The 16870-nt window shown below is 39.9% G+C and overlaps 1 protein-coding gene across 7 annotated transcripts in view; it reads right to left on the bottom strand.

The window, feature by feature from the left end:
• Positions 1-16870, bottom strand: part of SLC10A6 (solute carrier family 10 member 6) — a 49343-nt gene that overhangs the window by 21798 nt on the left and 10675 nt on the right. For 4 of the 7 annotated variants that reach the window (XR_009540262.1, XR_009540265.1, XR_009540264.1 and 1 more), the window contains exons 3-6: positions 15259-15347; positions 12075-12250; positions 10059-10216; positions 8328-8470 (exon numbers count right to left, since the gene is read on the bottom strand). Coding sequence is in view for 3 of the 7 variants with exons in the window: in XM_060147874.1 (XP_060003857.1) it covers positions 8724-8941; positions 10059-10216; positions 12075-12250; positions 15259-15347 (641 nt within the window). In the remaining 4 variants the exon portion in view is untranslated. The other 3 variants (XM_060147875.1, XM_060147876.1, XM_060147874.1) reach the window with 3 other exon arrangements.

The following is a 16870-nucleotide window of genomic DNA, read 5'->3' as shown; positions in this document are numbered from 1 at the left end:
TACTAGAGCTAATCAATGAATTTGGTAAAGTAGCAGGATACAAAATTAATGCACAGAAATCTCTGGCATTCTTATAAACTAATGATGAAAAATCTGAAAGTGAAATTAAGAAAACACTCCCATTTACCATTGCAACAAGAAGAATAAAATATCTAGGAATAAATCTACCTAAGGAGACAAAAGACCTGTATGCAGAAAATTATAAGACACTGATGAAAGAAATTAAAGATGATACAAATAGGTGGAGAGATATACCATGTTCTTGGATTGGAAGAATCAACAGTGTGAAAATGACTCTACTACCCAAAGCAATCTACAGATTCAATGCAATCCCTATCAAACTACCACTGGCATTTTTCACAGAAGTAGAACAAAAAATTTCACAATTTGTATGGAAACACAAAAGACCCCAAATAGCCAAAGCAGTCTTGAGAATGAAAAACGGAGCTGGAGGAATCAGGTGCCCTGGTTTTAGACTATACTACAAAGCTACAGTAATCAAGACAGTATGGTACTGGCACAAAAACAGAAAGACAGATCAGTGGAACAGGATAGAAAGCCCAGAGATAAACCCACGCACATATGGACACCTTATCTTTGATAAAGGTGGCAGGAATGTACAGTGGAGAAAGAACAGCCTCTTCAATAAGTGGTGCTGGGAAAACTGGACAGATACATGTAAAAGTATGAGATCACTCCCTAACACCATACACAAAACTAAGCTCAAAATGGATTAAAGACCTAAATGTAAGGCCAGAAACTATCAAACTCTTAGAGGAAAACATAGGCAGAACACTCTATGACATAAATCACAGCAAGATCCTTTCTGACCCACCTCCTAGAGAAATGGAAATAAAAACAAAAATAAACAAATGGGACCTAATGAAACTTCAAAGCCTTTGCACAGCAAAGGAAACCATAAACAACACCAAAAGACAACCCTCAGAATGGGAGAAAATATTTGCAAATGAAGCAACTGACAAAGGATTAATCTCCAAAATTTACAAGCAGCTCATGCAGCTCAATAACAAAAAAACAAACAACCCAATCCAAAAATGGGCAGAAGACCTAAATAGACATTTCTCCAAAGAAGATATATAGACTGCCAACAAACACATGAAAGCATGCTCAACATCATTAATCATTAGAGAAATGCAAATCAAAACTACAGTGAGATATCATCTCACACCGGTCAGAATGGCCATCATCAAAAAATCTAGAAACAATAAATGCTGGAGAGGGTGTGGAGAAAAGGGAATACTCTTGCACTGCTCGTGGGAATGTGAATTGTTTCAGCCACTATGGAGAACTGTATGGAGGTTCCTTAAAAAACTACAAATAGAACTACCATATGACCCAGCAATCCCACTACTGGGCATATACCCTGAGAATACCATAATTCAAAAAGAGTCATGTACCAAAATGTTCATTGCAGCTCTATTTACAATAGCCCGGAGATGGAAACAGCCTAAGTGCCCATCATCGGATGAATGGATAAAGAAGATGTGGCACATATATACAATGGAATATTACTCCGCCATAAAAAGAAATGAAATTGAGCTATTTGTAATGAGGTGGATAGACCTAGAGTCTGTCATACAGAGTGAAGTAAGTCAGAAAGAAAAAGACAAGTACCATATGCTAACACATATATATGGAATTTAAGGGGAAAAATGTCATGAAGAACCTAGGGGTAAGACAGGAATAAAGACACAGACCTACTGGAGAACGGACTTCAGGATATGGGAAGGGGGAAGGGTGAGTTGTGACAGGGCGAGAGAGAGTCATGGACATATATACACTAACAAACGTAAGGTAGATAGCTAGTGGGAAGCAGCCGCATGGCACAGGGATATCGGCTCGGTGCTTTGTGACAGCCTGGAGGGGTGGGATAGGGAGGGTGGGAGGGAGGGAGACGCAAGAGGGAAGAGATATGGGAACATATGTATATGTATAACTGATTCACTTTGTTATAAAGCAGAAACTAACACACCATTGTAAAGCAATTATACCCCAATAAAGATGTTAAAAAAAATGGATTAAAGACCTAAATGTAAGGCCAGACACTATCAAGCTCTTAGAGGAAAACATAGGCAGAACACTCTATGACATAAATCACAGCAAGATCCTTTTTGACCCACCTCCTAGAAAAATGGAAATAAAAATAAATGGGACCTAATGAACTTCAAAGCTTTTGCACAGCAAAGGAAACCATAAACAACACCAAAAGACAACCCTCAGAATGGGAGAAAATATTTGCAAATGAAGCAACTGACAAAGGATTAATCTCCAAAATTTACAAGCAGCTCATGCAGCTCAATATCAAAAGAAAAACCCAATCCAAAAATGGGCAGAAGACCTAAATAGACATTTCTCCAAAGAAGATATACAGATTGCCAGCAAACACATGAAAGAATGCTCAACATCATTAATCATTAGAGAAATGCAAACCAAAACTACAATGAGATATCATCTCACACCAGTCAGAATGGCCATCATTGAAAAATCTAGAAACAATAAATGCTGGAGAGGGTGTGGAGAAAAGGGAACACTCTTGCACTGTTGGTGGGAATGTAAATTGATACAGCCACTATGGAAAACAGTATGGATTTTCCTTAAAAAACTAAAAACAGAAGTACCATACGACCCAGCAATCCCACTACTGGGCATATACCCTGAGAATACCATAATTCAAAAAGAGTCATGTACCAAAATGTTCATTGCAGCTCTATTTACAATAGCCAGGACATGGAAGCCACCTAAGTGTCCATCAACAGATGAACAGATAAAGAAGATGTGGCACATATATACAATGGAATATTACTCAGCCATAAAAAGAAACAAAATTGAGTTATTTGTAGTGAGGTGGATGGACCTAGAGTCTGTCATACAGAGTGAAGTAAGTCAGAAAGAGAAAAAGAAATACCGTATGCTAACACATATGTATGGAATCTAAGGGGAAGAAAAAAAGGTCATGAAGAACCTAGGGGCAAGACGGGAATAAAGACACACACCTACTAGAGAATAGACTTGAGGATATGGGGAGGGGAAAGGGTAAGCTGTGACAAAGTGAGAGAGAGGCATGGACATATATACACTACCAAATGTAAAATAGATAGCTAGTGGGAAGCAGCCACATAGCACAGGGAGATCAGCTCTGTGCTTTGTGACCACCTGGAGGGGTGGGATAGGGAGGGTGGGAGGGAGGGAGATGCAAGAGGGAAGAGATATGGGAACATATGTATATGTATAACTGATTCACTTTATTATAAAGCAGAAACTAACACGCCATTGTAAAGCAATTATACTCCAATAAAGATAGTAAGAAAATTTAAAAAAATAAAAAAATAAAAATAAAGTCTATCTTGACTGATATAAGTATTGATACCCCAACTTTCTTTTGTTTTCTATTTGCATGCAATACCTTTTTCAGTCCCCTCGCTTTCAGTCTATGTGTGTCTTTTGATCTGAAGTGGGTCTCTTGTAGGCAGCATATATATATGTCTTTTTTCTTTTTAAATCCATTCAGCCACTTTATGTCTTTTGATTGAAGCATTTAGTCCATTTATATTTAAAGTAATTATTAATAGGTATATACTTACTGGCATTTTGTTCATTGTTTTCTGGTTGTTTTGAAGCTCTTTTTTGTTCCTTCCTTCTTCTTTTGTTCTCTTCCCTTAGAATTTGATGATTATCTTTAATGTTTGGACTCCTTTATCTTTTTTGTGTGTGTATCTATTTTGGATTTTTTGTTTTGTCATTCATTACCATGAGGTTTAAATATAACAAGCTCTGTACACACATATATATATAAACATATATATACATATAAATTTAAGTTGATCTCAAGTTCAAATGCATTGTAACAGCCCTACATATTTGCTCCCTCTCCCCACATTTATTGTGTTTCACATCATATTTCACATCTTTTGGTTTTGTGTATCCCTTAACTAATTATTTTGGATATGGATGATTTTAATACTTTTGTCTTTTAACTTTCCTACTAGCTTTATAAGTAGTTGATCTACTACCTTTACTGTATATTTGCCTTTACCAATGAGATTTTTCCTTTTGTAATTTTCATATTTCTACTGTGGCCTTTTCTTTTCCACTTAGAGACGTCTCTTTAACATTTCTTGTACAGCTGATTTAGTTGTGCTGAACTCTCTTAGCTTTTAAAACTTCTCTGTAAAACTCTTTCTCTCTCCTTCAAATCGGAATGATAGCCTTGCTGAGTAGGGTATTCTTGGTTGTAGGTTTTCTCCATCACTTTGAATATATCATGCCACTCCCTTCTGGCCTGCAGAGTGTCTACTAAAATGTCAGCTGACAGTCTTATGGGAATTTCCTTGTATATAACTAATTGCTTTTCCCTTGCTGTTCTTAAGATTCTCACTTTAATTTCTGTCATTTTACTTACAATGTGTCTTAATGTGGACCTCTTTAGGTTGATCTTGTTTGGGACTCTCTGTGATTCCTAAGCCTGAATGCCTGTTTTTTTCTTCCCAGTTTAGGGAAATTTTCAGCTATTATGTCTTCAAATATGTTCTCTGCGCCTTTCTCTCTCTCTCTCTTCCTCTGTGACCCCATAATGTGAATGTTAGCATGCTCGATGTTGTCCTGGAGGTCTCTTAAACTGTTTTTTTGTCTGTTTGTTTTTCTTTTTCTTCTCAGCTTAAGTGATTTCCTCTGCTGTCTTCCAGTTCACTGATCCATTCTTTCATATCATCTAATCTACTGTTGATTCCTTCTAGTATTTTTTTTATTTCTGTTCTCGTACTCTTCAGCTCTGTTTGGTTCTTTATATTTTCTAGCTCTTTGTTAAACTTCTCACTGTGTTCATCCATTTTTCTCTTGAGTTTGTTGAGCATCTTTATGATCGTTACCTTAAACTTTATTGGGTACATTGCTTATCTCCACTTAGTTTTTCTGGGATTTTTGTCTTGTTCCTCATTTGGAACATATTTCTTTGTCTCTCCATTTTGTCTAATTCTCTGTGTTTGTATGTATTTGTATGTATTAGGTAGGTTGGTTATGTTTCCCAATCTTAGAGAAGTGCCCTTATGTCGGAGACATGCTATGGGTCTGAGCAGCACACTCCTCTCTGTTCACCAGAGCTATATGCTCTATGGGTTCCCCCTATGTTGGCTGCATGGGCCCTTTTTCTATGCCAGGGCTGACTACAGTGGGCACGCTGTTAGGCAAGGCTGGCGCTGGCCTGGTTGCCTGCCAGGCCCTGCCTAGTGCGGTGGCTGCTGGCCCACTGGTGGGCAGTGTTAGGTCCCAGTGTGGTTGGCTGCACAGCCTAGAGACTGCCAAAACCAGAGCCAGCCCGTTGGTAGACTGGGCAGGGTCTCAGGGCAGCTGGCTGCAGAGCCCAGGGCATCGCAGGACTGGTTCCAACCCGCTAGTGGGCAGCATATCATCCTTTTTAAGAAAGGAAACTGAAGTTCAGGGGGATTATCACTTGCTCAACATTGTCCAAATAACAGAGCTGGGATTCAATTCTAGGACTACCCGGCTTCAACACACAAGTCCTGAAGCGTCCTAGCTCTTTAAGTGGATCACAACAAGTAGCCCTGGCAAAGACCGTGTTCTTTACACTCTGCTACCTCAAATATCCACCTGGCTCTTTTCCAGACACAGAGCTGGACTCATTCTGCTTAACATTATTTCTCTGGCCCCCCCTTCTGAGCTTCATATAGGCCCTGATTTTATGAATGCATGATTATTGAGATCAGTTAGAATACAATTTATTCAGTTAGAGCTTTTGTTTACATTCTTCTTTTTAAAGATAATGTGTGGCCTCCTGGACAACTTGACTATTTCTAGTTCTTCTCAGTAACATGTTTACATACCATCTCTGGAAATGGCAGTCTTCCAATGTGACTACTTTCAAACCCTTACATTGATTTGTGTTGTTTCTGTCTTAATGGATGGCTTTTGGTAGACTTCTCTCCAGACCTGTCCTGATTGTGGTAAATACTGACCATGCAGTTAATACTTCAGAATGGAACACTGGAATTTACCATTTTATGTTAGGTGCCTATGTAGAGGAACAATTTAGAAATTCATTTTTTGTGGATCCTTTAAAACTCACTCATGGTAATGCTTATTTTAGAACTGGGGCTCTCTGAACATATAATTCTACTATGTTCACTGCAGCAGTTGAGAATTAACAATCATGTCACACGTGTGCACTTCTTTTCCATATAAATATACTTGTGACACCCAATGGGGCTCTTTGTGTACTACCACAAAGATGTCCTTACTTGTGAAAATACCATAATAATCATTGTCATTATATATATAACCCACAAGTTCTTGAGTATACTTACAAAATAAAATTGTAAAGCACTAAATCTCAGACAATACACTTTCTCACACTCCAAAATTTACAAATAGAAAAAATGGAACCAAATGGAGTCCAACAAAAACACATTACATAGGAAGTTATGTGATGAAGGTGGCATTTCATATCTGTAGAGAAAAGATGAATCATTCAATGTATGATGTTAGGACAATTAGATTCTTAACACGCCATAGAGAAAAATAAATTCAAAATGGAATAAACATGTACATATTTAGTCCAAAGTTATAGAGAAATATATGGGACATATTTTTAATAATGTCAGAATAGAGGAGGAGGATGGGTTTTATCTACTGACAGTATACACAGCAGCTAGTAAGTATGTGTATTAACCCCAAAAAAGAACTCCCTGAAAAGGGGCCAAATACATTCTCAAAGAGGGGTGGGTCCTTTTCCAATTCACAATCCACACAAAAGTATAAATAGTCTAACATTTGACAGATATTAAGGTCAAAAAACATTTTTTAAAAGACTAATAAAGTGGTATATATAAAAAATATAAAACTTCCGTACAGCAAAGAAATTATACAAAAATAAAAAGACAAACGAGTAGGTAAAATGTTGACAAAACATAGAACAAAGGGTCACTGTCTTATCAGTTAAAAAGGAAAAACTGCAATAGAAAAGCAGGCAAGGGGACTTCCCTGGTAGCACAGTGGTTAAGAATCTGCCTGCCAATGCAGGGGACATGGGTTTGAGCCCTGGTCCGGGAAGATCCCACATGCCATGGAGCAACTAAGCCCATGTGCCACAACTACTGAGCCTGCGCTCTAGAGCCACGAGCCACAACTACTGAGCCCACGAGCCACAACTACTGAAGCCCGTGCGCCCTAGAGCCCGTGCTCGCAACAAGAGAAGCCACCGCCATGAGAAGCTCACACACCATAAGGAAGAGCAGCCCCTGCTCGCCGCAACTAGAGAAAGCCCGCACGCAGCAACGAAGACCCAAGGCAGCCAAAAAATTAACTAATTAATCAATCAAAGGCCATTTCTTTAAAAAAAAAAAAAAGCAGGCAAAGTACATGAACAAGCAAGCATCCATGAAAAATACTCTGCTTCACTTCATTGTATAATTTTAACAATGCAATAAATGAGGTATTTTCACAAAGCAGAATGATCATTCTTAAGACTGGTGTGGCTGTGGAAAAACCAGACACTCTCAGGCACTACTGAACAGTGTTGCCAGAGAGCTCACTGCCCAACATTTTAATGTGCCCTCAGCCTGGTTGCACATTTTCAAGTCTAGAAAATGATCCTACAGAAACACTTGCATGAAGGCACAAGTGTCTGTAGCGGCACCGTAACACCAAGTTGAAAGCTATCTAAATGTCCATGACTAAGGGATGGTTAAATAAATTATAGACCTTTCATGCACTGGAATACTTCTGTAAAGCCACTGTTCTAAGGAATGAGGTAGGTCAACATAGACTGCCATGTAAAGATGCTCCACAATATTTCATGAAGTGACTTATGAAACAGTATATGTGGAATGATCTCAATGTTTTTTGTTTTTTGGTTTGTTTTTTTTTTTTGCGGTACACGGGCCTCTCACTGCCGCGGCCTCTCCCGCCGCGGAGCACAAGCTCCGGACGCGCAGGCCCAGCGGCCAAGGCCCACAGGCCCAGCCGCTCCGCGGCATGGGGGATCCTCCTGGACCGGGGCACGAACCTGCGTCCCCTGCATCGGCAGGCGGACTCCCAACCACTGCGCCACCAGGGAAGCCCTCAATGTTTTTAAAATGACATAATGCATAAATGTATATTAGAAGAATATACATTGTGTCTATCTCTAGGGAGTAAAAATATTAACTTCAAGTGTTCATTAAGTTCCCTCGAGGTTCGTGATTACATCTATAAATCTAAAGAGATTTTCAAGCCCTTAAAAAAAAATCATTTGAGAAAAGACCCCATTTTTATAAGAGCTGTATGCTTCCTCCCCAATGCCCCAAAGGACTTGCCCAAAGTCGAGAAGTCAAGTGGGTCCAGACTCTGTCCTTGCCCTGCAGTATGAGGTGACATCTCCTCTACACAGAGTTCTAACTCTTGTGAGGTTAAAATTCACAGCTTGACGACTTCACATAACAATGAGGATCACTCTTCACTGTATGGGAAGACAAGAACACACAAAGTAGCTAATAAATCTGTTGTGTAAACCCCCAAAGAACCTGAAATAGGCAGAGCATATTCTCAAAAGGGGATCCTATGACAAATCACAGTCCACACAGAAATATAAATATGTTGACATCTGACACGCAAACATACCCATAAGCCCTGCCAACGAGATTCACTCATCAGCTCTGCACTGTCTTTACTGGCCACTGAGGAAGACAGGGACCAGTCAAGCCAGCAAACCCCTACTTGGCACATGAGATCTGGCCAGTTGGCATGACAGCCCTGTGGAGACCCATGGGCCCTGATGGCCCAGGAGTTAGAGCAGCTTCTTCATTCACCTCCAAGAAAGCACTGGTCTCTTTGGGAGAAGTGGATTTCTTCTTGAAGCGGGCTTCTACCCTTAAAGCGGGATTCTTTATTCTGTGTTTGATCTTCAGTGTCCTCTTGTACATCTTATATGATAGGTGTTAAAACATACCAGTATTAAAAATCACTTTAGCAAAGACTATAATTTGGTGACATTGTGCACTTGTCAATACTTTGGGGGTTTGTTTGCTTTGGATCATATATGTATAAACACACAGGAAAAAGAAGGGGAAAAGAAAAAACTACAGAGCAAAATAATTCAGTGTATCAAGATGGCTATTTCTGTCTGGAATGGACCTATTGTGATTGAGACATTCATCAGGTGGCTGACAGCTTGTCCGTCCATCTGTCCGTCTGTCCATCCATCCATCCAGTCAGTCAGCAACTCCTGTGGAGGGCTTAATATGGGTCAGGTGCCCCCCCGGGTGCTGGGAGGTAGCTAGGAATGGGCCAAGCATACTCCTTCCATTACAGTCTCACCATGAGAAGGAATTAGAACCTGGATTTAAGACCAGGAGTTTTATTCTGCTAGACTTTATCTTGTGGGAAAATTAAACCCCAAGTGTTCCTTATATTAATTGTCTGTAATCAGTATATAATTAGTTATATCAGTAATCATTGAGCCTTACGTTCTGTGACAATAAAAAATTTACAATGGCCAAGATTAAAATATACGTATGTTTGTGTACATATCTATCAATCTATATATTTTAAATTTACCTTCTGTGAACCTACATAATGACTGCCTGCAAAATGATGTGTTTTTGGCTGTAGGGATAGATAAGCATATATATTTTTAAATATGTGTATGTATTATATTTCATAGTTAAAAAACATTTCACAGACATTCAGCACAATTCTTAGTCACATAAGTACTGTGAAATAACATTTGGAAGACTTTCAAGGCTCTTAATAAAACATGACAAATGTCATTTTTGAGATAAATAATTGTTCATGGAGCGTTCTGATAGTGCATTGTTTTGTGAAGATTGTTTATAATTATAAGCTCACTTTCACAGGTTTTTAAAAATATTTTTCTGTGAAACTTCCACTTGTGGCAAAAGATCTTGTTTATACATTTTATTTTCCCCAGAAATGTCAGGCTAAAAATGTATCATAAGGGCAGCACATGTATATTCAGATTGAAAAAGGACTTAGTAAGCTGGGTGAACAATTTTCAGTCAAGTCCACTCAATGGGGGCTTTACCTACCTGCAACAATGAGAATCCCATCCAACAGCTGGAAGAGTCCATAGGCCAATGGGAAGCTAAGCATCTGGACTAATTGCTCGGCAGTGAAAGATAGGTGCAGCATGGTGATGCACATCTGAATATTCTGAGCTCCAGTTTCTAAGGAAATCGTCCTGCAACTACCAATGGAAAAATTTTACATACTAGCAATAAGGACTATTTTTAAATTTTACGTATAGCGATAAGTGCAAGCTATGAGCTGAGACCACTAAAAATGTTTATCCATTCAATAATTATTTGCTGAGTGCCTACTCTGTAGGTGGCCTCTTGAGAGGCACCTCTGAATAGGGCCCTATGAACCCTGCCCTGAGAATCTGGGTGAAAAGACAAGATATACACATAGAAACAGCACAAGACAAAGTATGATCAAAGGTCAGGGAAATGCTGTAGAAATTCAGAAAAGTGTCATAAATGGTTAGAGAAGGCTTCACAGAGGAAGGGTGAAACTAAAGAATGGAAAGAGTGAAAGAGGCATTTAATGTGGGGAAGTGATTGAAATTAAAGTTCTGGGGACACCTATGAGCTTGGCCTATTCAGTAAGCATTGCTTATGCTCTAAGCCAACCTGCAGGGAGTGGAGGATTGAAGGAGATGAGAATGGAAAGTTGAGTCAGACACAAAACAGTATAAACACTTGAAAATAAACATAAAAACCCTACATGAAAACAAAATGTCTAAAACGGTTTCTTTGGTGAAATGGTTTAGTAATAAGTTTTTTCTACTTTCTCCTTTTCTATATTTTATTCATTTTCTAATTACAAAAAAAGAGAAAAGAACAGAAGAGAAAAGAAAAATAAACCTCACTTGAAAAAGAAAAGGCAGGGGGGAGAAGAAGGAAAACCTAGGCAGGACCTTGGAGGCTGGGTTAGGCAGTTTCATCTTCTCCAATTTATTGAATACAAAGGGCATCTTGAGGCTTTTACAGATGGCAGAAGAGAGGAAAGAGACGTTTGATAAACCGGCTTCTCTTTGCAGACTGGACTGGGATGTGGAGGTAACAAGGGTGTGGAATATGGGAGTGAAAATATCGTCACTAGTACAGGGCAAATTCAGTGGCTCTTATTTTATTTCTAGTCACCCTGTTGCACACTACAGTTTCTCCAGACCACCCTCACTTCTTTCAGAGCCCTGTCCATAACCTGACAAGATTAAGTGACACAGCTGAACCTCACACCTGGACCATTCACAAGGCAAATGCAGCATCTCAGTCCTGATCTTTCTGAAGCCATCAGGTGTGGAAAAAACAGGATTGCTGACTACACTTTGCCATAGGAATACCTTCTCTCCAGATCCAATTATATTTCAACTCCTCAACAGTCCGTGTTCCTAATTACAGTCGTCCCTCTGTATCTGCAGGTTCTATATCCACGGATTCAACCAACCTCGGATCAAAAATATTTGGGAAAAGAAAAATTCTACAAGGTTCCAAAAAGCAAAACTTAAATTTGCCATGCAGGCAACTATTTATATAGCATTACATTAGGTATTATAAGTAATCTAGAGATGATTTAAAGTATATGGAGGATGTACGTAGGTTATATGCAAATACTATGCCATTTTATAATAGGGAGTTGAGCATCCTTGGATTCTGGTATCTGCAGGCGGCTCTGGAACCAATGCCCTGCGGATATGACTGTACTGACCTAAGGCCCAAATCTTAAGTCCACCACATTCTGGCTCTATGACCTTGGTCAGGTTACTTAAGCTCCCTGAAGGGTTTGCTCATCTGTAGAATGTAGAATGAGACACCCAGAGTATCTGCCCCTCAGACTTGTAGTAAGAAGGAAATGAGATACCCTTGGCAGAGCCTCACCAAGTACTTAGTTACCACCCTAAATGTTCCCCAAGTGGACAACACCACCCGCCTTGTAAGTCAAAACTCTTTGTGCTTCCAGACATAGCCAGGCAGCAAAGCCTGTCAATGGCAGTGTGTTTAATTTGTCCTCCTTATAAAAGTTTATGGATAATTTAACTGTACCTCTGCCAAGATTGGTGGGTAAGAAGTGCCAGGAGAAAGCCTGTGACATGGCCAATCAAAGGAAAGATGAAGCTGATGGTCAGAAGAATGATATCTGAATTCCAAGATCCTTTCGCCAGCACCACACCAGCAACTGCAACCGCCAAAAGGAGGACCCCACCAACAATGGCTCCAACCTAAGGCAAACCAATAAAAGAGGCACAGGTAAACATCACAGTCTTTTTGCAAAGTCCATCACTGCTCCAAAAGCCTTGGAACCTAGAAGGTTTTAGAACAAAGAGAGGACTTAGAGACCACCAAATCCAATCTCATTTTACAGAGAAGAAACCTGAGGTCCAAAGTGGTCAAGTGACTTGACTGAGCTAGATTTGATGAAGCTCAACACAAATCTAAGTCTTCTTATTTTATGATCAGTATCTTTTCCTCTCAAGTGGAGGATTCTGCCAGAAGGATTGGGTAGTGGACTTTTTCGTGGATAGGACAAATTTGTGAAATAAGTGAAAATTCTGATAATAAGCATCCAACACCTCTATACACAACCTTGCAGGCCCCGCGCTGGTAACCTCTTGCCTGAGATCTGCCCTGCCTGACCATCCACCACTCTCTTCCTACCACCCCTTCAACCACCAATGACTTCTTGACTGCTCTGCTCCCTGTTCTTCTCTCCTCCAAATGAAATTTACCCATTCTTCATTAGACAACCTGAGCTAATATTAATGTCAAATGAGATACTATTGAAGATACTGCTATCTTCTCCCAAATGAATACTGTCTCTTGCTTTTGTTGTTTAATAGAAACAAAAAAAAAATCAACAAAAATTTTTCCCAGTGGTCAGAGTTTTAAACCAGATAAAGAGGAAGCAAGACCCAGAATATGTGGGGGAAAGTCAGGATCTTGGCAAGCTCCCATTCACATCATGTAAACAGCAAACTGTATGCCCAGTTCAGCATCAACCTTGATTTGAAGTGATTCAGGGTGTGGAGAAAGACGGTCATGGGGAACCGAAACAAAATAAAAACAACCCAATGTACCAAAGATGTGTTCTGGGATCATTTTTACTGCTCAAATACAGGGAAAGACTGGGCCTCTGCCTAATGGGAAGATGCTGGAACACACAAAGGCCTCTGATTGTAAAAATCCTCGGTCAACTTTCTACCATATTATTAAATATTTTCTGCCACAGCACCTCTGGAATAGCCAAATGGGTTTTTTTTGTTGGTTTTTTTTTTGTTGTTTTTTTTATTTGGGCTGGGCTCAGCTGGGTAGTTCTTTGGGGGGGGAGGGTATTTATTTATTTATTTATTTTTGGCTGTGTTGGGTCTTTGTTGCTGCGAGTTGGCTTTTCTCTAGTTGCAGTGAGCAGGGGCTACTCTTTGTTGCAGTGCACGGTCTCCTCATTGCGGTGACTTCTCTTGTCACGGAGCACGGGCTCTAGGTGCACGGGCTTCAGTAGTTATCACATGTGGGCTCAGTAGTTGTGGCGCACGGGCTTAGTTGCTCCGCAGCATGTGGGATCTTCCCGGACCATGGCTCGAACCCGTGTCCCCTGCACTGGCAGGAGGATTCTTAACCACTGAGCCACCAGGGAAGTCCAGCCAAATGGTTTTTAATTTGCTCTTTACAGACATACAGAAAATGTATCTGATTTCTCCACTGACACTGATGGTCTAGTAGAGGATCTGGAAACACCAAAATCATTATTTTTTTGTTAGATGCCCTTTTAAGAAAGTACTCCAAGATAGAGTACTTGAAAAGTAAGAGGTTCCCATGATCATACTCTCTCCTCCTGTTTTGTAAACAAAATTATAACCACACGCTGCCACACTGGAAATTTTCTCCTACTGAAATAACAGTAAGGTCATCATGTGCAATCCGGACGCACAGCATCTAAGCCCTCCTCCAGCTCCCTGTGTCCAGCTAATTTGTCTGCTTGTCAACCCCTCTTCTCGTTCTCCATCTCATCAGAGGACTAGAGGGAGTTGTTCAGTCTTGTGCCAAACTGGGGAAGCAGCATCCATTCGTGCAGGCAAATGGAGTGGCATGTTCTGTCAGGTAGAGCCAAACATCAAGAGCTTAAACTGAACCAAACCATAAACCCCAAACTAAAATGAACTGACACTTATTTGCCAAACCTCCAATCAGCTCCAAACGTCTTTTTTTACAAATGCAAAAAATAACTAAAACATTTTTTAAATCTTCATGAAAGCAGTATATAATAAAAGTATATATCTTCTAAAACAATGCATAATCAGAAAAATGGACAACACCCTAGGAGATGGACACCATTGTTGAGAAGACCTCCTCTCAAGCCACATAACTTTTTTTTTCCGTCTTTAAAAACCTCTTTTATTTATTTTTTTAAACATCTTTATTGGAGGATAATTGCTTTACAATGGTGTGTTAGTTGCTGCTGTATAACAAAGTGAATCAGCTATACATATACATATATCCCCCTATCTCCTCCCTCTTGCATCTCCCTCCCACCCTCCCTATCCCACCCCTCTAGGTGGTCACAAAGCACCGAGCTGATCTCCCTGTGCTGTGTAAGCCACATAATTTTAAAAGCCATTTAACAAGGACATTGGCTTGTTTCCCCAGCAGACAAAAGACAACCCTGGAAAGTCAAGAGGAGGTAGAGGGTTCCAGCTCCCATCATTCCAGGGCCAGACTCCTCAGTGCATTCTGGATGATTTCATTCTGACAGTTATTCGTGTGGTCAACAGCCCTGTTTGTGTGTACAAACTCCATCTTTAGAGGCTCACCCAGGAATGCTTCTGAAAGACAGCCCTTCATCCTGCTGTTCCAGGAAGCCAGCCACACTCATAAACAATGGGCCCATTTCATGCAGATATGAAGAGCCTTTGCTTGAGAGCACCTGTGTGAAGCCTTGTGAACAAATGGGTGCTCTCTGGCCACACGCAGGCCTAAGCTTTTCTGTCACTAAAGCACGAGTTCCACGCTTTGCAGGGTGTCATAAGCCTCAGTGTAGGGGCCCATGGGAGTGACAAAGCAAGGCTTAGAGTGGAGGAAATATGGTGGCTGGATCCAAAAATGCAGGACACATAAAGAAAATTGCTAGGTGTGGGGCCGTGTCTGACTGGCCCCTTTGTTCTGGTCATTGCCTACGTCTATTTGTGAAGTCTCTGATTCTGAAGTGTGCTAACTGTCCCATGGAGTTGCTTACCTTAAGAATAATTTTGGATTGTTTTGGCCACCTATAATTCACATAGACACCAAAGGCCACAGGAATGGTCAGGCACACAAGGGTAATTCCTGAAGAGAAGAAAAATCTGTCAGATGGTATCCGCTCTCACACTGACCACCCATTTCTCAACAATTTATGTCTATTTCAATTAGATAAAAGCTTTAATTCAAGATGCATTTTATTTCTGCATCCACTTCCAAAAAAATGTTTGTTAATGTTTAGAAGACAATCTTTGAAGGGTATATGATACCACTGAATGCCGTCACAAACAGTCTCTCATTTCTCTCAGAATCCCTCAACAATCACATGGAATTTTAGAGACAACTGAAAATGTAACGATTAGAAAACAGGAGGACCCTTTTATGTCTGCAAAATTCTTTGGTTGCTGTGTATGGGGTCACCACTCTACAACTATAGCTATTATTTCTCCATTTGAAGCCAATGGGTGATTTGCTTCGCAAGGTAAAGAATATCTATTACAAGACAAAAACAGCATTTGTTACAGAAACCGAAGGAAGTTCTTATATTTCCAAGTGTAGCCAGGTAACCCAAAGGCAGGTAGAGAAATACATCTTTTAATTAACACAAGTGACTAAAGACAGGCTCAACAGAGCAGAGGTCTACTTGCCAGTAGGATCCATACACTGACATTTTCCAGTGCTACTTTCCAAATCTGCTCACTTGCAACACTAGCTCCAAAGTCATATGAGTTGCTCATATTTGGGGCTTTAATTGTTTACAAGTGCCTTTTAGAGTATATTATTAAAACAGAATATATTAAATAATTTAGTGATAAGAAAAAGTTGCACATAAAATCATGATTTCTAAATTAAGATTTCACTCAAATTTTACAAATTCAGTGGGCTTCACCTGTTTTCAGGACATGGCTCTATTCATGGTTCTGAACTATAGGCCATGGGTTGTAAGCTCTCCAAGTGATTACTTGAGACTCCAGATTGACACTTTGGAGTTTATGAATCATGGTTTCTACCAATTCTCCAAAGACTCTGATAAAACCAGAATAGACATATCATCTCACCAAGTTTTTCTTCCAATCCTAGTGAGTCCACAGAGCTCTCAGAGTTTAAGGAGATAATGAAAGAGCTATGGGTGTGGTTGTGACATGTGGATATGCTTTAATACTCAATAGGAATCATTTATGTTGATCAGTAAAGAAGTCAAGGCCACAGGTGATATAAAAGGTGGGGCTGAGGGAACTAAGGTCTCATTAGAGCCACTGTGATTCAGTTCACCTGTGGGTCATAATGAGTCTAACTGCTTTCTAGTGAATTATATAAGGGTTGTTTGGTTTTTTTAGTAAGTAAGTTTTCTGGCTTTGTTTTCAAAAGTGAACCATTGTAGGGGTTAAGAGCTTGGACTTTGCAGTCAGATTCGCGAGTCAGAATTCCAGTCTGCACTTACCAGCTGCATGACCTTGGTCGAGTTACTTCACCTCCCTAATTCTGAAAATACAGGATATGGGACTGGTAATAGAATCTATACTGTAGGGTTATTTGGAGAATTAAATTAGATAACATATTTAAACCCCTGTATAAAGGAGACACATAGTAAACAACAGCTATTATTATTA

This window comes from Lagenorhynchus albirostris, chromosome 4, assembly GCF_949774975.1.
Source record: "Lagenorhynchus albirostris chromosome 4, mLagAlb1.1, whole genome shotgun sequence".
Taxonomy (NCBI): Eukaryota; Metazoa; Chordata; class Mammalia; order Artiodactyla; family Delphinidae; genus Lagenorhynchus; species Lagenorhynchus albirostris.
The sequence above is the reverse complement of the archived record's forward strand: the minus strand, read 5'-3'. Positions and strand labels throughout refer to the sequence as shown.